Source organism: Antedon mediterranea, chromosome 10 (genome assembly GCF_964355755.1).
Source record: "Antedon mediterranea chromosome 10, ecAntMedi1.1, whole genome shotgun sequence".
Classification (NCBI taxonomy): Eukaryota; Metazoa; Echinodermata; class Crinoidea; order Comatulida; family Antedonidae; genus Antedon; species Antedon mediterranea.
The window spans coordinates 20,140,840-20,164,870 of record NC_092679.1 but is presented as its reverse complement, the minus strand read 5'-3'; the positions used below and the strand labels follow the sequence as shown (position 1 = coordinate 20,164,870).

The 24,031-nt window shown below is 31.5% G+C and overlaps 2 protein-coding genes across 7 annotated transcripts in view; one reads left to right on the top strand and one right to left on the bottom strand.

Moving 5' to 3' along the window:
* Positions 1–10,590, top strand: part of LOC140060266 (prospero homeobox protein 1-like) — a 34,443-nt gene extending 23,853 nt beyond the window's left edge. For 4 of the 5 annotated variants that reach the window (XM_072106399.1, XM_072106403.1, XM_072106400.1 and 1 more), the window contains 4 exons: positions 3,658–3,684; positions 4,914–5,097; positions 6,517–6,822; positions 7,484–10,590. In XM_072106399.1, the coding sequence (XP_071962500.1) occupies positions 3,658–3,684; positions 4,914–5,097; positions 6,517–6,822; positions 7,484–7,663 (697 nt within the window). In that variant the 3' untranslated portion in view covers positions 7,664–10,590. The remainder of the gene's footprint in view (positions 1–3,657; positions 3,685–4,913; positions 5,098–6,516; positions 6,823–7,483) is intronic. The other variant, XM_072106404.1, reaches the window with a different exon arrangement.
* An 8,621-nt stretch (positions 10,591–19,211) lies between these two features.
* On the bottom strand, positions 19,212–23,544 carry LOC140060665 (uncharacterized). Of its 2 annotated transcripts, none has more exons than XM_072106965.1 (9): positions 23,377–23,544; positions 23,130–23,250; positions 22,828–22,979; positions 21,965–22,153; positions 21,660–21,727; positions 21,212–21,258; positions 20,956–20,992; positions 20,509–20,600; positions 19,212–19,508 (listed from the first exon to the last, which is right to left on the bottom strand). In XM_072106965.1, exons 1-9 carry the CDS (start codon positions 23,454–23,456, stop codon positions 19,284–19,286), a joined length of 1,011 nt encoding a protein of 336 aa, XP_071963066.1. In that variant the 5' UTR covers positions 23,457–23,544; the 3' UTR covers positions 19,212–19,283. The 2 variants fall into 2 exon arrangements, with proteins under 2 accessions (XP_071963066.1, XP_071963067.1); XM_072106966.1 differs by having other exon boundaries at positions 23,139–23,250; positions 23,377–23,543.
* Between the last annotated feature and the right edge of the window lie 487 nt (positions 23,545–24,031).

Sequence of the window (24,031 nt, the reverse complement as noted above, 5' to 3'; positions counted from 1 at the left end):
TGACAAACCCAATGAGAAATAGCTAAAAGAAAACATTAAAATTATCATCTAAAATTATACTTTAATACCATGAGTTATTCTATTTAAGTATGTATAGGTACCAGTGGACGAGGAAGACATTATTTTTATGGATGTTATCTTAATTTTAATGCTGGTTTGTTTGGTATAAATATTTACATTTTACACTGTATTTATTTGTGATGATAATGAGCTAATTTGCATATGATAAATTAGGCATCCTAGGTTGTAGCACTACAGTAATTACAGGAGTGCCACTAAATAACCGATGATATCCTACCATCCAGAGAGTTACGATACTAAAAGATGGGAATTTTATTTTTAAACACAAAATAATATATACACTTAAATTTGTTCACCTTTTTAAACTGTAATAGAAACATACTATATTGATGGTAGCCTTCGTCATTTAAGTATTGTTCTTTTGAAGTGTAATAAATTGACTTAGATTCCTAGAATATGCATTCTCATACCATTCAATAGGTTATTTTTAAATGCATTAAAATGAATAGACTATTTAAATTATATCCTGAATACCTGGTTAGTACTTTCTATTGTGAAACAAAGTTGAATGTTGTCTATATCATGTGATGTGTAATGAAATATATATATATATAGCCATATCGCCTCCCCCAACCCTTCTGCCCCTATTTCAAAATCTTGGATCCGCCACAGGTGGGTCAAAATAGTTTATATGTCATTTTTTTTTAAAGTGTCATTTTGATTGATTAAAAGCATTCTTTTTTTTAATGGTTGAAAGCTATTAACTTTAACATTATAACTAGAAATTTAAACTTATTTATATCTTTTATATCTTACGTAAGTTAACTTGTGACATATTGATTTACCGTCGTCGTTCATGCCTCTATTCAAGTGTATTTAACCAAAACTTTATATAATCGGCTCCAAATCTTTTTAAATATTTTTTCACAGATAAGAATAAATGAGAAACAAGTTCTGCTCTAAATACGAAATATTTCAAACTCTGAGTCTAAACAACAAATAATAACAAAAAGGTTTTGAAAATAAAAGGATGTACAACACAATAATAAACTTACAGTTCAGGGTTAGTAATTAATCTGTTTAAGAACACTCAAGGAAAAATATTTTCTTGTGTTGTCTTCATTGTCCTGGTTTTGTATTATATCCGATATTTTACATCTCTCTGCAATCTTCCCATTCAAACAACTTTTTTCAAGGTCAAAACTATCTGTAATATAATAGAAAAATAGGTGAGTCTGTGAGTAATCGTATATTTTCTTTTGAACTACTTAAACCCACAGGAATAAGGCGAGGTAGTTACTAAGATCTTTGCTAATCTTTATGTTTCATTGATTCGTTTCACATCAGTAACCCCACACCCTTTTCAAATAATTGTTGATAGATTCAAGTAAATCATGAAAACGTCACTTTTATAGTTTAGTTTTGGTAAATCCCTAACTTAGCTTTAACTCGTATATAACTATGACAATATAGTGGTAGTCCTGAGTACACAGCCTTACAGTGATTCCTTTTGATTTGGGTTCAAATCATAACATGTGCATTGAATAACTGATGAATATCACATCCAATAATAATACATATATAATCCCATGCTCAAGTCTTATACCCCGTAATTTAGACTTTAAAAAAAAGAAACTGCTATTGGTAATTGGTCAAAGTATTTTCCTACTCCATAATTTTTCCCAAACTCTAAACATAGTCCCCTGGGGCTATACTCATACTCAACATATGGAACTGTTCTACATGGCACACCCTTCAATTTCGTTTGCTTCTATTTGGAATCATAGAATCTCACTATTTTATGGTTAAATAATTATATTCAATAATTTAATAATTATTTTTTTTGTATGACAACAATTTATACAAAAACCACTCTTCAGAAGGATTCTTTATTATTAATGAGTAAATTATTAGTGTTCTCAAACTATCAAAATAGTTTATCTATTTGTTAACATTAATTAAATGTAATTAAGTCTTCTAAGTACATCAACCAGGAAGTGATAATGATCAGTAGTTCAAAGAGCTCTGCCCAAAGGGAAGTCTTCTTTCAAGTCCTGTCTACTTAACTAATCTTTTCATCAGACATTCCAAGAAGATGTAAAACAAATTTATCTCTAGTTATTGAATAAATATCAACTTATATGAAGATTATCAACTGAACATTGCTTTACTTTACTAAATGTTATTTCATGTTATTAATAATATAATAATAGTAATGTTCAATTTATATAGCGCAAAATGCAGGGTGCCTCTAAGAACTGATCAAGAAAATGTAAAAAGCACAAAATGAATTAATGTTCAAAGGGCAAATTAAAAAGGAATGATTTTATAAAAAAAGTATAATCTATATTACAAACATACTTGAATAATTTGTGGAGAAATAAAAAAATAATATAACTAAATTCTTTAGTATTCATAAGACAAACAAAAAATCAATAAATTTAATATTTATTATAATAAATGAAACATTTTGACAAATTTTTGTTAATACTCCTATTGAAATAAGACATCTTCAAAAATCATAATAAACCAAATTATTATCTATAAAAATCATTTTTAATTTTCGAGAAATAAAAAAAATAATAGCAATAATAAGAAATGATAGCAATAAAACATACATTAAATTATTACTTCATAATAAATTAAACATAATAATATTTGATATTATGCCTATTAATTTCTTTATAATTAAAATAGCATAAACTTTTAAACCGATAATAAACAAAACATCATGTTTTATCAAAACAATAATTATGTGCATTAATTTCATCAAGAAAAATGTATTTCATTGAAAAATGAAAATTCCTAACAGCTGTCAAGAATTAGAAGTAATGGAATTGTTTCCCATTTTTAATATCATATTTATAACGACAGATGATGATTGGGCACAGGTGATGGTGCGCTCTGCAATAGGTTGAAGGTCGCCAATCCTTCATTTGATTTCCGTAACTTCAACTGGCGACTACTTTGTCTCTATATCTGTACCATGTAATTAGGTACAATCAGGTGCAATAAAAAAATCATGAAAATATACTTATATGTTCGATGTTACATCACTTTGAAGGATACGATGTGTTGTGTTTATGATATTTGTAATCGATTTATCACGAGAAAACCATGATTTAATAATTGTTATGTAGTAAGGTCAATTTGATTTAGCATCCCCTTCAACAATGTCTAATTTCAGTATCAAATATTGTTTTACATCCTTTTTGTGCAAAGCACTAAAAATCGGGATGCACTTTTTTTTATTTTTTTTATTCATACAAAATTAATATTTATGTTAAAATGTTTGATATTTTTTAATTGGTCCTTAGTGCTCAAAACGCTTAAATCTAACATACAACAGCCATGAAATGGATGAAGGGAAATATGTTGTAACACTATGGCCATCCAATATTCAGGGTAAACACATATTAAGGCAACACTTTCTTGGACCCCAAAGTGTCCCCTTAATAGAGGTTCTGTTGTACTTTTATTTGGGGATGGCTAAATTTTTTAATCATTTAATATTTTAGTTGGAAATTAATATTTTTAGATAGACCTAATGATCGGATGACAATTATATAATTGTTTATTTTAATATTATAAATATATTGTATTTTTTCTTCCCTTTTAATTGCTACCTATCATCAGATATTCTTCCGCTCATTTTTTCCGACCGTAAGTAACTTATAACAAAATATTTGTGTTCATGTTATTTGGGAATGCTTATGTACCGTATGTTTATGGAATTGTGTTATTTTATATTTTTTTCATATTGCTTGCATTTAAGACTATTATTTTGCAGTTAAATCAATATTTGTTATTGTTTCTTTATAAAAATAAAATACAGAAATCAATTTAAACTATAACAACTCACAACAAACACATAATTACTGTACATTTTATATGTATATATTCACTATGAAGCAGAGGCAGAGTTTCTCTATCAATTTATATTACACATACATAACAATATCAGAGTATAGTTGTGTTAATAGTTTCAATTGACACATAATGTTAATTAGTATTTTTTTATGAATTATTGTAAAATTTGGAAATATGGTGCGCATGTTTTTGTTGGAATTGTTGGTTTTATGTCAATTTAGTCTTTTAATTAATTGGTCTTTAATATTATATTGCAAAAGTCATTAAATTCATTTAATAATTCATTCATTCAATAATAAATATATTTTCTCAATACAATCTCTGGTTTTACTAAATATTTTGGTGGTATTTATCGAAAATTCCCTTTTTATTTTCTTTTTTTTAATTGAATTTTAAAAGACACCGTATCTGACATATCCGGATGTAATTATATAAGATATAATTGCTTAAACTAAACAGATCCACCTTAATTTCTTTGTGTGAAAATATCTGTTAGCATGACGGATTCTGAACAATAGCATATTTGCATTGAATATCACGGTTTATTATTTTGTTAAATGGTATTGTTGACGTTGGTATTGTATCTGCTTTTATTTTGCAAAATATTGTATATAAAAGCATAATAATATGGTATTAAAAATACTATATTTGATTAAAAATATTTGGTTTTTTTTTATTATTCAGTTATATTGTGTACAATTTATCGTATTGTTTATGTATGCATGGTAAAGAATACACAGTATCTTATTAAAACAATTAGTTAATGTCATTTTTTAAAACAGTTGATATATTTTTCATTGGTGAACTACTACTATACAGTAGACACTCCTATTAAGGGGACCTTTTTCCCCATAAGATGAAAAAGGGATAATGTAGTTTTAACACTTCAGTCAACGCCTATTCAGGGAATACCTCTTTAGGAGACACTGTTGGTTCCTGGAGGCGTCCCCTTCAATCAATCAATCTAGTTTTTGCAAACGATTAATTTATGTACTAAATTTTAAACTTATTTATTATTTTAGATTCTCAAGTAGTCCATTGATGTCGCACCATGCTGCTAGCATGCTACACACTGACGCTACCAGCGGTGACATGCCACACTACGAAGCGTTGACCGTACCAATGATAAAAACCGATATGGGCGATTCTGGTTACTACCACGACGGAACTACAGATCTTTCAATTTATAATGCCGCCAATGGAACAATATCCTTTGTTTATTGTTTATTTATTAATATCTTTATTGCTTTATTAATACATTATAACTATTTGTCTTGTAGTTGCGATTGTCAACTTTGACCTAGGGATTTGGTTGTCCTATTAAAAACACCAGCGGTGACATATATAAAAACGAAAATTAATGGTTTAAAATGTTTTTGTCAGGTCCAGAACCATGACTTGAAATTGTACATACTGATTATAAAGTATTTCCGTGCCATGTTTTTATATTTCAAATTAATAACATATTGAAGCCTTTTTTAAAAATAGGGAAAAACACAAATGAGGGCTCTCTGATTAATTAACTTATCTCCCTGGCATAAGCTACATGGTGGTAATTATTATCATGATTCTTCTAAGCACAATAAACACCTTTTTCAAATTATGAAGATGATCAGTAGAAAAAATTTATGATATTAAACAAAACATAAAGATTAATTCTCCATCATTTTTATTAGATTAGCATAATAATTCTTTAAAATTGAAAAAAATTAATTACAAAAAAAATTCACAATTTTACAAAAATAAAAAAAGGATGTCTTTGTAAACTTGGTTGCCAAGAATGGCAGATTACTACCCATGGAATTTATCTTTAAAATGAAACAATATATTTGGAAATAAAGATTTGGATATGAATGGAGCTTTATATCCCATAAAACAGACTTTAAATTATTACTTCACAACCATTTTAATCCACAAAACCTCAGGTAAATTCATTGGATCTTAAGAGTAGGTCGGTCACTTATCGATGATAACCCTGATATAATTTGCTTGTTTAATTTTTTTAATGATACTACTGTATAATGGCAACCGTAACAAATGACCATTGTGAATTAAACCAATAGATAAAGGCATGAATTCTTCATTCGTTAATTACTTAAATTTAATTAAAGAAATTGAGGTCAAAACACAATGGGGAAAACTGCACCTACTTTTTGGTTGAAGCATAGAGATCTCTATGGTTGAAGTTAATCAAAGTTTATTTTGTGATTATAAAACATTTAAAATCAAACTTTAAATATCAAAGAAAAGGTCATCAAGTATATATGTCATAAACAATTAAAAATAAATAAAATAACATTTCAATTCAATTCAATTTTCAATTCATTCACATTTATTTAAGTCATAGTTTATAATTACAATTTCAGTAATAATTGATGGCAAGGATCCTGCATAATTAAAGAAGTTTACAATTCTGTTTTTGCAGGACCCTTTACATAAAAACATAAAAAATAAAACACAACATAAATTAAATAAAAGTGAGAAAGAAACGACATTTCCTATATACATTTTAGTGTTGTTCATTAGCATAAAGCGATAAATATTTATTTGTTATCAAGTGTTATTTTGATATATTTGTTGTATGCAATTAAAAATAAATTGTTTTAATCCTTAACCAAAGTGTACTCGCTAACATCAACACTCACGCCATCTCACTTGAAGAAGGCCAAACTCATGTTCTTCTACACTCGTTACCCAAGCTCGTCCATCCTCAAACAACACTTCCCAGACGTGAAATTCAACCGACACAACACCTCGCAGATCATCAAATGGTTCAGTAACTTCCGCGAGTTCTACTACATTCAGATGGAGAAGTTTTCCCGACAGTTTCTCAGCGAGGGAGTTGACAGTCCCGATCAGATTAATGTGTCGACAGACTCGGAAATATTCCGTTCGTTGAATCTTCACTACAACAAAAGCAATGATTTCCAGGTATGTTTTTTGCTAGTTACACTAAGTACTCACTAATATGCTAATTAGATCAACTTAGACCAAGCGTCCAGGACTGTGGCCAAACTTTGACAAGTGTATGACAAAGAAGTTAGTATCTATATATAAGTTGAACTATTATAGGTGGTTGGCTGTATTTCAATCAGTCAGTACTCATATTGGCCACTCTAAGATACAATCATCATGCGGTCACAGTACATATTGACCACCGTATGGAATGCCCACATTCATGGTGTGCTACTGAATACAAAAATGTTATCATGTTCAATTGGCAAGTTTAAGCCGTCACCAAAAAATATAGTTATCCAAAAAAAATGATGGGATGAGTAAATCTGGCGTAAATCTTGGTGGTGATTTATATTACTGACCAGAGTGGCGCGCCATGCATTTAGGTCTTCTATAACTTACATGATCAGACACAAATGTAGCATGATCTATAGATTTTAAGATAAAATATTCTGATGTAAAGATCACCAACTTACTTTTTTTGTTTGTATTATTACGATACTATATGATAAGTTAATAATTATTTGCAAGTATTCTCGTATGTACTTAAAGTACAATTACGTCAAGAGTATGGAAAAATCTGACCAATTTAACAGTATTATATTATTCACTCACTATTTTATATTATATGTTACAGGTTCCGGAAAGCTTCTTGTCAGTTTCACAAGCCACCTTAGTTGAGTTTTTTAACGCAATCAAAGCTAATAAAGACAGCGAGCCATCGTGGAAGAAAAACATCTATAAGGTGATTAGCAAACTAGACGAACCATTACCTGAATTCTTCAAATCAGCAAACTGCCTTGACGAGCTAGAATAAATGTTGTGATTCATAGTTCGCCCAGAGATAGGGGATGCGGGCCAGTAAAGCACCAAAGCTCTTGCAGTGTCCGGTTCGCTTCCGCTGGCCCTTTGAAAGTTCAAGGGACACGTGATTCCACACCATTGACCCAATCCGGACTAGCACTAAGACAAGACACTGTTGTTGATCGTGGTTTAAACCACCATTTAGAAAAATTGGGGTTTTGAACAAATTAATCATGCTGCAAAAGTCTGATTCTGATTGGTCTGTCTTGTTTACAGTAAAACACTATTAAGAGGACACCTTTAAGACCCAAACGTGTCCCCTTAATAGGGGTTGGCTGTAGTATTAAAATGTATATTTCCCCTCCTTCATTTATACATAGGAGAGTGTCCCCTTAATAGGAGTGTCCCCTTAATAGGAGTGTCCCCTTAATAGGAGTGTCCCCTAAATAGGAGTGTCCCCTTAATAGGAGTGTCCCCTTAATAGGAGTGTCCCCTTAATAGGAGTGTCTCCTAAATAGGAGTGTCCCCTTAATAGGAGTGTCCCCTTAATAGGAGTGTCCCCTTAATAGGAGTGTCCCCTTAATAGGAGTGTCCCCTTAATAGGAGTGTCTCCTAAATAGGAGTGTCCCCTTAATAGGAGTGTCCCCTTAATAGGAGTGTCTCCTAAATATGGGTGTCTGAAATGAGGATAATTCTACTGTACTTTAAGAAGAGAAATATCTTTTTTTGTTTTTGTTTATAAATACTGCAATGCAATATGATAAAGATAAAAAATATTACTTATTTAATATCAGCCTTCATTTTTTTGATTATCTATAAATATCTTGACGTAGTACAAGTAGCAACTGATATCAAGTCTTTCCAATTAGTAAATAGTAATTATTATATATATTTTGATCAAATTATTGATAACTGTACATGTTTCTTCCATATAATCAAGTGCCTAATTATAATGTTTGTAAATTTTAACTTGACGATTTGTAGAAAAATGTGCCTTTTGTAAATATTTCAAATAATGTTGTTATCCAATTTCTTCCAAATTTGTAGATAGAAATGATCTCTGTGCCTTATTGAATAACGATAATTTTATTATCTGGGATAACATGTCAGTCCTACCTCAGGAAACTAAAAAACTATGTGATTAGGGAAAAATTATAAAATGGTTTATTTACATTATTTCCTATAAATGTATTCTTCATCATCAGTAGAAGTGGCATTTATGACTTACCTATGACCGAACCTATGACTGTAGAATTAAAAGGTGGGCACCTCATCCACAATACCACATTTCATTCCACTACTAAATTTTTTACAACTAATTAAAGTTAGTATATTGATCTGCGTGAAGTTCTTTCAAGAACTCAGTATTATTGTAAATATTGTTGTCTATTATCAATTACATTTATTTATTTTATTCTTTAGTGTTAGATTGTCAGATTCATATGTCATTAAATATTAAATTTTAATTAATATTAAATATTTTAATTGATTACAAATTTGGGACCAGGTTCGTGGTATGTGCAAAGATTAAATCGATTAGTTTTGTTTATAATTATATATGATTACAAATTATTAGAACTAAATTAACATTAATTTATTTCAGATGTATTTAGAAAAGCAAAGGTATTTTGTAAATATTACAAATAAAGTGTTCTTCCATTGGCGTTCTATAATTGAATTTGCTGCTAATTTGTTTATTTTTTTGTTTGTGTCAGATTATTTATTTCTGCATGTTTATATTTTTTACGTAGTTTTCACTTTTATTAGTTCGGGTTAAAGAATTTTTTAACTAATTGTGAATGTAGATTTTAACATATTATAATTGCTATAACATTATTATTAAATGGAATATGATTAAACTGGAATTTTTTGCATTTAAATTATACATATTTATATAGAAAAACAACTCATTTAAATATTAATGTGTGTTTGTGTAATTGTGCATAATTTTACAGAGGTAATATTATATATATACCTTAATTTCACATTTGCATATTTTGAATTTATTTGTATATTACATTACACAACGTACGTATGTGCTAATATATGCGTGTGCATGAATTTATTGTAAAAGCATGCATGCTAAATAGGTTATGTTTGTATTTTTAATCATTAAACATGAAATTGGTAATTTGTTTTTTAAAAATATAAAAATCCAGTTTTAAGAATATAGAATATGAAAATTATATAAATTTATTCAATGACATTTAAATTTCTCCTGCTGCTTTTTAAAAAAATGTATTTTCTAATGAATACATCATGAATATTCATGAACTGTATTTGGTTAAATATTTAGACTTTTTATAAAATATTGAATATTTAATGACTAAACACTACTATTACTACTGATCAAAGAACTTATAACACAAGAATCTCCTGTTCGTCCGAAGCGCGTAACAATTTCGAAAGGCATTGTGGGATAGAATACAGCTAATGGGTGGCGCCATTGTGAGCCATGGAGTAGTGCGCCCGCATCAAATTAGAAAGTCAAAATCATAGAGGGGATCTGCTAATACTCTAGGGGGGATAGAGTAATTGACTGAGGAGTAGGGCGCCCACATCAAATTAGAAAGTCAAAATCATAGAGGGGATCTGCTAATACTCTAGGGGGGTAGAGTAATTGACTTCCTAGTTTGGAGGGGGCGCTGCTCCATGCTGTGAAATGGCGTCGCCCAGCCCAGACCTTTTAACCCTGTACTTCCGATACTGTGTTTTGAATGCAAATTGAAGAACAGGAGATTCTTGTGTTATAAGTTCTTTGCTACTGATCTCATTAATATTTAAAGTGGGTTTGAATACAGTAAAACTCCTATTTAGACCAAACAAAGTGTTCCTTTGTAGGGATGTCCCCTGAATACTGTTCAAACTTATTTGTTTCACAGGAAAATGTACCCTTAATAGGGGTGTCCCTAAAATTACTGAATAAACTTAGGTGATTGACTGAAGTTTCAAATTAAATTATTGCTGATTACCATTGTTATCTATTAAAGTTAAATTACTTTTAAATCGACACATGCTTTAGCAATATCTACTGAGTTAATTAATTTCTTAAAAGATGAATATTCATAAATCTATCAATATCTTTCCTTTCACTTATTGGGTCAGGAGATAATGTAGTGATAGGTGATATACTGTATTTCACCTGGTTTTTATTTACAATATCCAATTCAAGTACAATACGTTTTTTTTTACTTTAAAATATGTAGGCAAAGTTGTAATTTAATGGCCAATTTGGTAAAGAAAATTAAATCTCCTTTTTTAAGAACTGAATTTTTACATTAATCAAGAGAGTACTCTATTAAAGTGTATGACTATCATACTATTTCATACTATTGTGTTTAAACTGTGGAATACCCAAAAATAGAAGTAATATGCCTATATTTGGGTATTGTACTACACATGAATATTAATTGGTTAATTAACCTTTGTTGATTGAAAATAAACATGTTATATTTATTATTTTTGTCAATGGTTCCTTTAAATTTGCAATGTCACTTTTAATCAGCATTATTACATTGTCATACTAATATAGCATTATGTTATTGTTATGATTATTATAATTATGCCATACAATGTTTTGTTGGTACCTTAATAAATAGTACTGGTTCATGGAGTATTGTTTGTCGGCCATGTTCTTACAAATATATTATCACCTTCTCCATCAGTGTTATAATCACATCATTATCTTAATCATGCCTTTTTTTAAGTATGTTGTCAACATCATAATATCTTTTCAATCATGCCATGCGAAAGATAAAACACAAATAATATTGAATATAAAAGTAACCAATTACCTAATCCAGGTAGTAAAATCGAAAACTATTGATTGGATAAAAACTTGTACCCACAATTTTTCATCATAAACCAAGATAATTTTTGTGATTCTAACAATATGCAGATTTCCAATATTGTGGACACTTAAGCTTTGTCTACACTATCAAACTTTATGTGACAAAAATATGTGATGTGTCCATTATGGACAGAAATGATGTCATATCACTACTATATTAGGGCATATCACTACTATATTAGGGCATATCACCACCATATTTGGGCAAATCACACTTTTTTTTGTCAAACTAGTTTGATAGTCTAAACAGAGCTTTATGTAATTTTTGTTAGTTCCTTTAATAGTCTTCAGAGTTAATAATATTTAGTTCAAGTATAAAGAAAAATAATTTGTGTGACGTAAGCGAGATAGTTGTTAATAATCATCTGCAATATCTTGCACGTTTCATAATGAACTGTCGGGAGTTCTGTGGCTAAGCTTCAAATTGCCCGACTTAGATTTATTCCTTTACTAATCCTGTGTAATGGAAATAGATGTAAATGCCAATTTAATAAGTGCGAGTTCTTAAGTGCATGTCATTAATAACAAGTAGTGCGTACTGTGAAGCTTGGCGCTCATACTTTATATGCCGTCTACTTAATCGTTTGAAAATCCAAATATGAAGCCAGTATACCTATTTTTTTATGATTCTATAAGCTGACGACGTGTCATACTTCTTAACCATACCTGTAACATAGTCTTCAAAATCGAATAATTGATGGTGAATTATTATGTTTATATAGTCATATTATTATCAATGTAAAAACAAAACATTGTATTTGTAGTGTAATGTAAGAATATCACCGCATTGTTGTTGCTAAATGTGACGGGAAGTTTAGCCCCCCCCCCCCCCCCCTAGGCCGGTGCCATCATGTACACGCGAGCCTTGTGTGTTTGAGAACGTTCTCTCTGAGTGGTAGTCACGTTGCAGATTGGTGGGTCTGCTTAGCTAGGTCTTGAGTAGGTACTTAAGACAACCATACAAAACAATCATAACATAAATGAAAGGTACCAGAATTATTATTTTTAAATACTATAAGAATCAAAGTTAATTAACACAGAACACGCACAGGATATACGTTATTCATATTAACTGTAACAACAAATAAACGTTCAAAACTTACCGCCTGCTCACTGCACGCGTCGGCCATTTTCATTGGGTGAAAAGTTGAAGAATGTCGTCACCACATGACGTCATCCTATTCAACGCATGCGCTTTCTATACCATCCCCATACCGAATGTTTCTGCATATATTATCATCATCATCAGGCATCCTTCAGTCAAGATTGACTATGGAGGCGACATTGGAGAGAATTTCATCCGTTTTCCAGTGAGTCTGTGTGAGTTGCAGTGGCTGATCTAGATTTTCTTTTCAGATACCTCTCTTCATTTTCCATACGATATCTTTCTTCGCTGTGTACAAGTCCTGCCTTAATACAATTTTTCCATGATTTTCGGTCATCAGCCTTTTTTTCCCAGGTTATAATATCCTATAACATCTAAAATAATAACCTATTATATTGATAAATTAAATTATTTATGTTTGTTATGTGTCAACCCTTCTTTGAGCTTTGGAATCGTTCTGCATCTAAATTATACATTACGTTATATATAGCAGGTTACATACAACTCGTTAACATGTTTTTGAGAATTACGACTCAAGCTTTTTTTTGATAGCATATTTGATTTTGATAATCTTCATCAGAGCATTCGTTAAATTACATTTTGTTCCTACACTATTCCCAGTATCTACAAGATACATGTCTTTCCATCTGCGAAAGTGATCAATGCAGCAATATAAAAGTGTCATAAGTTACGCTTGTAAATTAACTAGAATTTAAGCTTAAGTAGTATTTTTAACTACGGTTGTTCACGGGCCAACTCGCATTATCAAGGCCTAGTTTCACCTGATTTGCTTATGCGTTAATTTTGTCTTAGTAATTTTACAATATGTGTCTTTAATGATATCACACACAATTTATTAGCTAGGCCCGCGATAGGATGTTCAAACGAGAAAGCATAGACTGAAACGTGTAGGAAGAATTAAATAATACTAAATGAAAGTATATTCTTTGTATTTATTAGGCAGATGTTACCACTGTTATTCTCCACTCCATATGTAACATCTTTGCATAATAAAGGATTGTGTTTGAACCAAACCACTGATTCTAATTCTTCATTATTTTGCCTAACTGTTGACAAAAGTACTTTAATATAGATGGATCAATCAGTTCGTCTCTAATATAACAAATAAAGAGACAAACAATTACAATAATAATATTGACTCTGATATAATTCCTGATTCATACGGTTCTAAGCGTCTGGCAGTATCGTAATAAAGCTTGATTCCACCAGGACGTAACATAAAGCGTGGTTCCCACTCTACTAGAGACGCAACGCAAGTACGCGCAACGCAAGCGAGTTGACCAATCCCAAGCCACTGTTCGAATAATCCATTGCTTGTGATTGGTCGAATCACTTAAGCGTGGTTCCCACTAGCGACGCAACACAAGGACGTAACGCAACGCAAGTGAATTGACCAATCACAAGCGATGGCTTATTAGCTTGTGATTGCTAACTGTCTATAACTTCGCTTGTCATTGGTTAAAACGCTTGTGTTGCGTTTACGTCCTTGCGTTACGTTCTAGTGGGAACCAAGCTTTACGTTGCGTTATGTCCTTGCGTTGCGTCGGAACCAAGCTTAAGGACGTAAGTGCAACGCAAATAATTGACCAATCACAAGCGATGGATAAATCAAACTGTCGATTGTTATTGGTTAACCATTGTGCTTTATGTTATATAGTCTCAAAGCGCAGTATGAACAATTTATGTTACTCAATATATTGTTTACTGCTGTATAACTTTCAAGTGTACTATTATAGTATTATTTATTGTCAATGATTCATTTATTGTTGCATAATTCAACGTTCTTTCCCTCTAGCATACTGTTCCGGACCCGTCCTAAATTTATCTTAAGTGCCTGTACATTCCACTGTTTATTTTTGACGAATTGAACCGACAGTGTACTGTCATTTTCAAGACGAAGTGATGGTAATCTCTCAACAGATAGTAATAAGTGGCTAAATAACCACCAAGAGAATGTATTAATGTACCTTTGAACGAAAAGCTAATCTATATTATTGTACTTTGTATCGATTATGTACAAGCTGTGTCACAACAAGCTGTTGGTTAAAGACTCCACCGCGATCTCATTAGAAACGAATTACTTGTTTATATCTCATATTAGGCAATGAACGTATTCTCACTGTTAGGCCTAGCGATACACATGCCTGCTTTGCGCTGCCTGCTTATAAGTCCCGCGGGGGATTTTAGCAGATTCTTCTTCATAAAATGCTTGTTATTAGATAATCATTGCTGCTAGAATAATCACTCTACACTAATAAATGAGTCTTTATCACATATAGTATATTGCTTTGCGTCTAATAGACCGTCGCAAGAGTTTACTTGTCGCAATTTTATTAAAGTGTTGATTTTTGTTTGTGGCAATTTCATTCACAGTTTCGTTGAGGTCATTTCTATACTTGTGGGACGAAATATCTTGAACGATACATTTTAAACGACCACTCAAGTGGTTATGCTTGCTGTAGCTAATTGCAAATTAAGTTTACATTCAACATCAATAAACACGTTTAATGCGATCGTTCACTCAATCTTTCGTTTTCACCCATACATAATAATTTGTTTTAAACAACTTCGTCTACATTTTACATAACATTTTAATGTCATTCTTCTATCGAATTTAGTAAATATAGTTAATAATATTTTGTTTATATTCTATTATTAATAATAATAATAATAATAATTAATATTTAATAATCAATAAAATGTATATCAAGCTGTTTGATCATGCCGCCGGCTCTTACAAAATTACTTTAAATAGATAAAACAGCTAAAGGTTCCGCGTTAGAATTTCGGTTGGGGCAGCAATTTTTCATTTTCACATATTTCCTCAACTTTACCGTTTATACATTGTTGTGTTATTAAAACTAGTTTGACAAAAAAAAATGTGATGTGCCCTAATATGGTAGTGATATGCCAAAATATGTTAGTGATATGACATCAGCATGTCCTTATATGGACATATCTATACAGATTTTGTTGTCACATAAAGTTGGATAGTAAGTGTAGAAAGATACTAAGTTGGCTACTCATCTAATGTGCTAGCCTAATATTAGTATTACCATCATGCAATATCAATAAACATATTATTTTGCCGGTGAATTTAATTTAATATTCTCCACAGTGTTTGATCATATCTTTTGTTTGTTTACAAAAGCTTTATTCAATTTGTATACTGAGACATATGTGGAACCACATGTTCCTTGTCTTTTGTACGCAGGTAATAAAATACTTAGATATAATACTATAGTATTAAATCTCAGTACAAACTTATGCATGATGTATGGGATGATAGTCATAGTCATATAGTCATAGTCATATATACTTTATTGTCCATTTAAAAAACAGAAATGTGATTTGAAAACTGGCAAAATACAAAAATATAAAATACAATTTACAAAAACACACACAAAAAGTTAAGAGGCTAAAAATTGTTAAAATTAGATAAAAATTATCGGTTACAATTACATTTTACCTTTGTACTCTGGAGTTATATAAGTGTATAGCATTAGGTACAAACGAGCACCTAAACCGTTTTGTTTTGGTATTAAGTGCACGTAGTCTTATGCCAGAATTCATGAGAGCAAATTGTTTGTGAAGAGGATGTGTTTCATCATCAATGATACTTTTTACTTTTTTTAACACATTTTCTTTATACAAGGATTCAACATCAGGTAAGTGCTCTCCTACTAGTCTAATTGCTCTATTTCCTATTCGATTAAGTTTAATTTTATCTTTTTGCATTGTATTACCATAAAAACAAACATTACAAAAAAGTATTACACTGAGAATTACAGAGTTATAAAACAATTTAAGTATAGTTTTGTCAATTTGTAGGTACTTCATTTTTCTTAAAATAAACATCCTTTGGTTGGCTTTGCATGTGGCTTTATTTACATTATTTATCCAATTTAGCTTATTGTCAATTATACAACCCAGATATTTGTACTCATTTACTACTTCAATCTCATTTTCATTTATAATCAGAGGTTCTAAGGGTTCTTTAATTTTCCTAAAATCAATTTGCATTTCTTTTGTTTTCTTTATGTTTAGTTTCAGGTTGTTATTGCAGCACCAGTGATAAAAATCACATCCTAGTTGTCTATAGCTTGTTTCATCATTGCCAGTAATGTATCCAGTGATGACTGTGTCATCTGCATATTTTACTATACAACATTCATTTGAATTGGCTCTGAAACTGCTGGTGAACAGTGAAAACAACATTGGGGAGATAACAGACCCTTGTGGCGTGCCAATGCTAACAGTTCTTTTATCAGATAAAATACCGTTTAGTTTAACATACTGGAACCTTTTTGTTAAGAAATTATATATCCATGAAGTCAATGTGTCGTTTACGTTCATTTCTTTAAGTTTGCGTACTAATGAACCAGGTTCAACGGTATTAAAAGCACTAGAAAAATCTATATACAAACATCTTACATATGATTTAGGCACATCTAAATGTTGGTAAATATTATGTAAGTGGAAGAGCACAGCATCTTCAACACTTCTATTACTCTGATAGGCAAATTGGAGAGGATCGAGAAACAATTTGGTCTGATCAAGCAACTGCCTAAGTACAATCTTTTCTAGGCACTTACTAACATTGGATGTGATAGCTATTGGCCTATAGTCATTAAGTTCCTTGGGATTTTTTATCTTAGGAATAGGTGAGATACAGGCCGTTTTCCATTGATTGGGCACTGTACCACTTGCTAAACTCTCATTAAAAAGTTTGGTATATATCGGTGCCAACTCTTGGTTGCAGTATTTAATAACACGATTTCCAATTCCATCAGGGCCAGTACTTTTACCAGGCTTTACTTTGGCGAATACATTACGCACATCAACTACATTTATGACTGCATTGTTTACTAATGAAGTCTCATTTTCGCGGATTTCTGTGTCTTCATTTTCATTTTTGGTAACTAATATCTCGGATTCATAAAGTTGGATAGTAAGTGTAGAAAGATACTAAGTTGGCTACTCATCTAATGTGCTAGCCTAATATTAGTATTACCATCATGCAATATCAATAAACATATTATTTTGCCGGTGAATTTAATTTAATATTCTCCACAGTGTTTGATCATATCTTTTGTTTGTTTACAAAAGCTTTATTCAATTTGTATACTGAGACATATGTGGAACCACATGTTCCTTGTCTTTTGTACGCAGGTAATAAAATACTTAGATATAATACTATAGTATTAAATCTCAGTACAAACTTATGCATGATGTATGGGATGATCATTAAATGGTTTTACAGAGGTGGTCGACCGTAACTTATACAGCAGAATCTCTTTATTAAAAGAGAACATTCCGTGCCCCGGGCCCACTAAAGACCCTTAATGAACGTGTCCCCCAATAGGAGCCGGGTTGGCGTATAGGCCTAGTGTTAAAGCATGTCCTTTGTTTGACGGGAAAGTTGCCTTCTTAAGCTCTGTCTACACTATAAAACTAGTTCGATAAAAAGAAGTGTGATGTACCACAATATGGTAGTGATAGGCCTATGCCTAAGCTCTGTCTACACTTTAAAATGTGATGTACACATAGTATAGACATGATAATATCATATCACTTGTTTGGGAATATTATCCCTACCATATTTGGGCACATCACACTTTTTTTACTAGTTTGATAGTGTAGACAGAGCTTTAAATATTGATGTCCCTGCTGAAAATAGGGGTGTCACATCAAAGAATGGTTCTAATATTAACGGAATCTACAACATATAATAGTACCTATACTTAGATAATTTTCCACTAAATAGAGTATTAGAGATATATTAATGATTTGGTAGGTCTGGTAGTCTTGTGAAGCAGTACTCAACAATTTCTTATAAAACGAAGATTAGAAAGCAAAATTCAAATATTGTCTGTGTAACAGCTGTTTTTATGAATATGATAGCAAAGTAACAATTAAAATAAATCGATAGCAGTGAGGCATCTTGGGTGAGCCCCGGATGATAAAAATATACATTTAAATAAAAATGATGATGGTGGTATAGCGAAAGAAGGGTCGATAGTTAATAGCGAATAAAAATATTATGAATTATGTGAATATTGATGAGAAGAGGAATACGGGAAAGAAAAACGTGTTATGTTTGAAAGGTAGCTTCAGGAAAATGATTACATTCCCTATCAAAATAATCGCAATATTAATATCTGTAAGTTTAGCATTTCATTGAGGGCGACATGCAAAAATAATCACATGTTCTCGACGAAACTGCTTAAATAAGACATAAATATATTACTGTATTTAGACTTTGGGATTCTTCTTAAATTTCATTCTTCTCACGGAATTTGATAGTGTATAATGACAAACTTTCTTTGGAGACCTACTTGATAGTTTGATTTAGTTCGCTTTTGGTAATCCTGTCTCTCTCTCTTTTGTTTGTTATTTTTTTGATATAACTATGTGAGACGAAATAAATGAAATGAAATGAAATGAAACTGTATGTGACACGATAACGTCATATTTCTACCACTTTCGTAGTCAAGTTTGATAGTGTAGTCAGACCTTGAATCATGACTATACAATAATCAAATAGTTCTTTTTGAAATGGGTACCAATAAAATAAAATAGAACATTCAACATTATTGAGATTTAATGTGTAAAAAAAACCAAATATCTTAATTTTGTCTTGGGCTACCAGCAGCTTTAAGTATAAACACCATCTCCGTGTATTTGAAGTTTCATTTGTTCTAATTTAGCTACAGCCTGTAGAGTAAGTTTGTGTTTCGAACCTAGAGCAGACTTGTAAGTGCGAACAATGTTCTGTAAAATAGGTTCCGCTTCTTGTTGAATTTGTAACATTATCGGAAATGGCAGACGGGTTCTTTCTGCTTTCCAATTCTCTCGGATGTCGGCCATGTGAGTCGGGTGCTGGAAGAAACAAAAATGCCTAAATAAAATTATATTATTCTAAGCTATGTCTACACTATCAAACTAGTTTAAGAAAAAAAAGTGTCAAAATATGGTAGTGATATGCTTAAATATGGTAGTGATATGGCATCAACATATCCATTATGGGCACATCACATTTTTTTGTCACATAAAGTTTGATAGTGTAGACAGCTCAGAGCTTTAGACGTGTCGATTAAAGCAATATTCACACTTAATTCAGTTTTCACTCAATTATTTATATGATTTTCCATTATTTAACAACACAGCGTCTTTCGTGTGAAGAGTGAATGTAACTTAAGTATAGGTTGTTTGCCTACTCGGAGTTTTCATTAGTTACCAAATTGAAGTTTACCAAAGTGTTTCCACTGATAAACTTTAAAACTTTTCTTGACAACTCCGAGTTTACCAGCAGTGTAGACCATAATCTATTTGTATTTACTGTACTTACAGTTGAATATAAATACAGGCATATGAAACAAAATAAGGTTGTCGCACCGCCGGGTTCACAACAAAACATTTACGATATTATTATAAAGATTTAGTAATTCGTGTGAAGTCGATATAGGGGGCCGGGCGCAAGATAAAAAAAAGTATTTCTAAAAAAAGATTTGTAATACAAAATAATCTGAATGCTTTTAGTACAGGAAAATGTCAACAATTCAATTCAATTAAATGGATTATTATATTTATGTATCAATCAATACATTTTGAAATTATCGCAAAATACAATTTTTTCGATAATTGTATACAACATACTGATACGACTCTTCAGATTTCAGTCCTTCGAATAATTCAACACATAACCATCCTGCACATTATAACAGAGTAAAATAATAGTGGAAACGTCCAAGACGAAAGGCGTAACTGATGATGACGAATAAAGTTCACCCCGACCATGTGGAAATGACGTAAAATGACTTCTTTTCTAGGCCTATACTTACATTTTACCTTGCATAAGATTCATCTTAAACCAGCTTACCTTGGAAAATGTATTGGTTAGATCCGAACTTTTCGATCTTATTTGCCATTTTTTTAGGCCTGTAACCATTGCGGCCGAAGCTGCCATCGGTGCTATATATACAATAACAAATAAATAAAGAACACTATTTATTTACATACGATTTCAAACAAGGTAAAACATGTACACAGCCTCTATTATTATTATTGTTTAATTGTTTAAAAAAAACCGTTGTCATCATTTGTAGAGATCCTAAATTATTTTCTTTATTAAATCATACACATTAGGCCTATCAACAAAATTTTGTTTTTGAAAAGATCAACATAGGCCTATCTATTATGCGCAATTTTAACAAAGTTCGCAATTTACCGTAAATTGCCTAAGATTCGTTTTAATGGAAACATTGAATTCTCTGTCTTTTTTCTTCGTTTTATTATTTCCAGATATTTTTTTCTTATCACATCTTACCTTTTGCCATTGGTGCAAATACACTGTTTTCACGTCCCTGAAAAAAGTATGGAAAACCTTTGATTTCTGTTAGCTCTTTAATTTGTTATACAAATAATATGAAGATAAGCAGTTGAACAATCAAATATTTTTTTTTTTAACGAAAACTTGTACAAAGTGTTATCTCTATACAAAAAAAAATATTATTCCACCCTCTCTCTCTCTCTCCATTATGTTTCATTTCCGGTTTGTCGTTTTCTTAGAAATGTTTACGTACCCTTGTTGGCCCAGTTTCGTCCGCCGCTGCAGCAGAAGGGGAATTCCCTATTAAAAAGTAAAAAAAGATAGTTTAATTCCTTTTACAAGGTGAATTATTAATAAACAGGACGTAATTGAAGGGTTGATTTATCCATCATAAAACAGACTTAAGCTTTGTCTAAGCCTACACTTTCAAACTAGTTTGACAAACAAAATGTGATGTGCCCAAATATTTTCAAATATGGTAATAACATGACGTTATCATGTCCATATATGGGCACATCACATTTATTTGTCACAAAAAGTTTGATAGTATAGACAAGGCTTAAGTTTTGTTAGGCTCATACGATAATAACCGGTTGTTGTAGTGTACCGTAGGTTGTAATCCATTTTCGTGCTGCCTATATCTGAAATAAAGTTGAGTTGTGTTTTGTTTATCGAACGACCGGTTTTATACTTAATCTCACCTTTTATCTGAGCAAAAATAGAAGACAGCGGCTGTTTTTTCTGTACACATTCCTTCTTGACATCTTTTCTGAAGAAAAAAAACAAAATTAAAGTAGTAGGCCTACAAAATTCCCTTACATTACTCATAATATTTAAACTTTCTCAGAGCACAATAAAATAATATTAGGCCTAAATTGCGTATGGAGTAATAACAAAGATTGTCTGATATACGATCTTTGGTATTAATAGGCCTAATAGGCTAAAAATTATTAATAATATCAACCAATCATCTTCTTCTGCTGTTTGATTGCCTTGATAAACATACCCTTCCGATTTAACATTAAATGGTGAGTCAGCATTCTCCACTACCTCGATGGTCGGCAATGGATCTATGTTCGAAGCAGCAGCACCTGGTTTTTCTGCTAAAGACTTTGTTTTCATCCTACCCTTTATCATCTCTGCGATCTGTCTACACTCTTGGTCCTCCTCCACCGCCGCAGAGGGAGAGTCGTTTCTGTTTGTGAAAAAAATACCAAAAAGAAAAACGAATTTGGAAATTTTGGTGGATTCGAGAGCGTTTATACTCCTAAAAAGAGGGGAAAATTAACAGTTTGACTGTTTGTTACAGTTCTTCATGTTAGCATTTTTTAATATGTTAGAATTACTGCGTAGCCATGTATTCTTGAAAGTGGTTTTCACTAAGGCAACGCAAAGACACGTCACACGATCATCCGGACTTTCGCTTGTGATTGGTCAGCACTTTTGCGCCTACTTGCGTCTATGTGGGACCCCTTGTATACTTTCAGCAAATGTAAAAGGCCTTATTTGCTAGCAAACTGAACTAAGTCCAACACCTTTCCAATGAACTGCAACCCGCAACAATGTGATATTGTATGAAACAATGACTTGAAAAAATTACCTGTTTTTTATTTTAGATTGAATTGTTCAACTATCTATCTATCTTTATAGTATATTTGATTTATGGAAAAATAAATATTGTAGGGTAAAATAAAAATTAAAGGCTTTTCGATCCATACTTTTGTTGTTGAGATCATACTCTACTACCGTGTATATTGTATAGACGTCTTGTTGAACAACCGGGTTTTAACTATAAAAGTAGGCCTACCGTACGATAGTTTAAAAGTGGTTGTTTAAATGAAAATATATTTAAAAATACTTGTTAATTACGTTGGTTTTTTAGTTCGACGTTTTAAAGCTGGGCTTGGGGACAATTCATCATCGGCGTCACCCCCAACGACTGTACTACTGTTGGATTCGTTATCCTCGTCCGATTCTCTGTCGATCGCCGACTGATCCATGTCTGCTGAGTTGTTCGTCGGCTGAAATGAAAATATCAGGAATGTTTACTTTATCGTTACAGGTCTAGGCTAGGCCTAGGGCTAGAACCTTCCTTTCATCGGAATTGCGGGACACAATAGGTATAGGCCTAGCCTAGGTCTAGGTTGGTTCTGTTATAAAACCAAAATTACCTTACTTACAACTAGGCCTATAACGGAATCATCAATTGTCTCCGTTGAATCTTTTACAAAATCGTTCCACGATCGACCATCTGGGTGTTCTTGGCCATTCGAAAGAGCCGACCTGGTTAGGCTAAATAAATATTAATATTAAAACTGAAATTTTAACCCATTTTTACCTTTAATGCTGACTTTCGACGGCCATAAATAAATGTTTTGTGAACAAAATAATGCTTAATGTTTAATGTATATACTGTACCCAGAATCAAGGTTGCCTTGTAACTCAGTAGGCCTATTATTGTGCTCTTCTCCAACACCACGCTGCATCTCACCTGACATACTATCAAATCAAAGTTCTTCAGACGTGAAAATATTTAATCTAAAATAAGACATGCATTGAGAAAATTCCAGTCATATAAATATGAAAATTAGAAAGAGTTTGAGAATAGGCCTAGTTCTTTATTCACGCGTACTATACGCGTGCGTATTTCCGGTGGCAAAATGTGCGTATTGAAGAAGCTACCTGAATTAAGAATTTAAGCAAATTAATAGTAAATTCGTTCTAAATTTCACGAGGCCTAGTATATTATGACATAAATACTTAATTTAATTCTATTATTGTATTCAAGTGTTAGACGTGTTTTTATATTCACAGCAATAAGCCTATAATACCTAGTGTTTTCCAGTACAGTATCTAAAAATAAAACACTGTTAATGTAATATCGTCACAAATATTATTAATAATAGTGATGATAATCTCTCTTTAGAAAGTGGATATATTAGTTATGGCAATGGCACAGTTTTTGTTTTCATATATTTTAATATAATCTTAAGTTACTCCTTTATTCTGGAAAAATGTCATAATTTGAAATCTTACCATTCCTGAGTGTTACATTTAGGCATGATTTAATGTC

Coding starts and splice junctions, on each gene's coding strand:
- LOC140060665 (XM_072106965.1), bottom strand. CDS start 23,456: ATGTCAGGTGAGATGCAGCGTGGTGTTGGAGAAGAGCACAATAATAGG. Junction 22,980..23,129: donor TAGGCCTAGTTGTAAGTAAG/GTAATTTTGGTT, acceptor TTTTCATTTCAG/CCGACGAACAACTCAGCAGA. Junction 21,728..21,964: donor TTTAATGTTAAATCGGAAGG/GTATGTTTATCA, acceptor TTTTTTCTTCAG/AAAAGATGTCAAGAAGGAAT.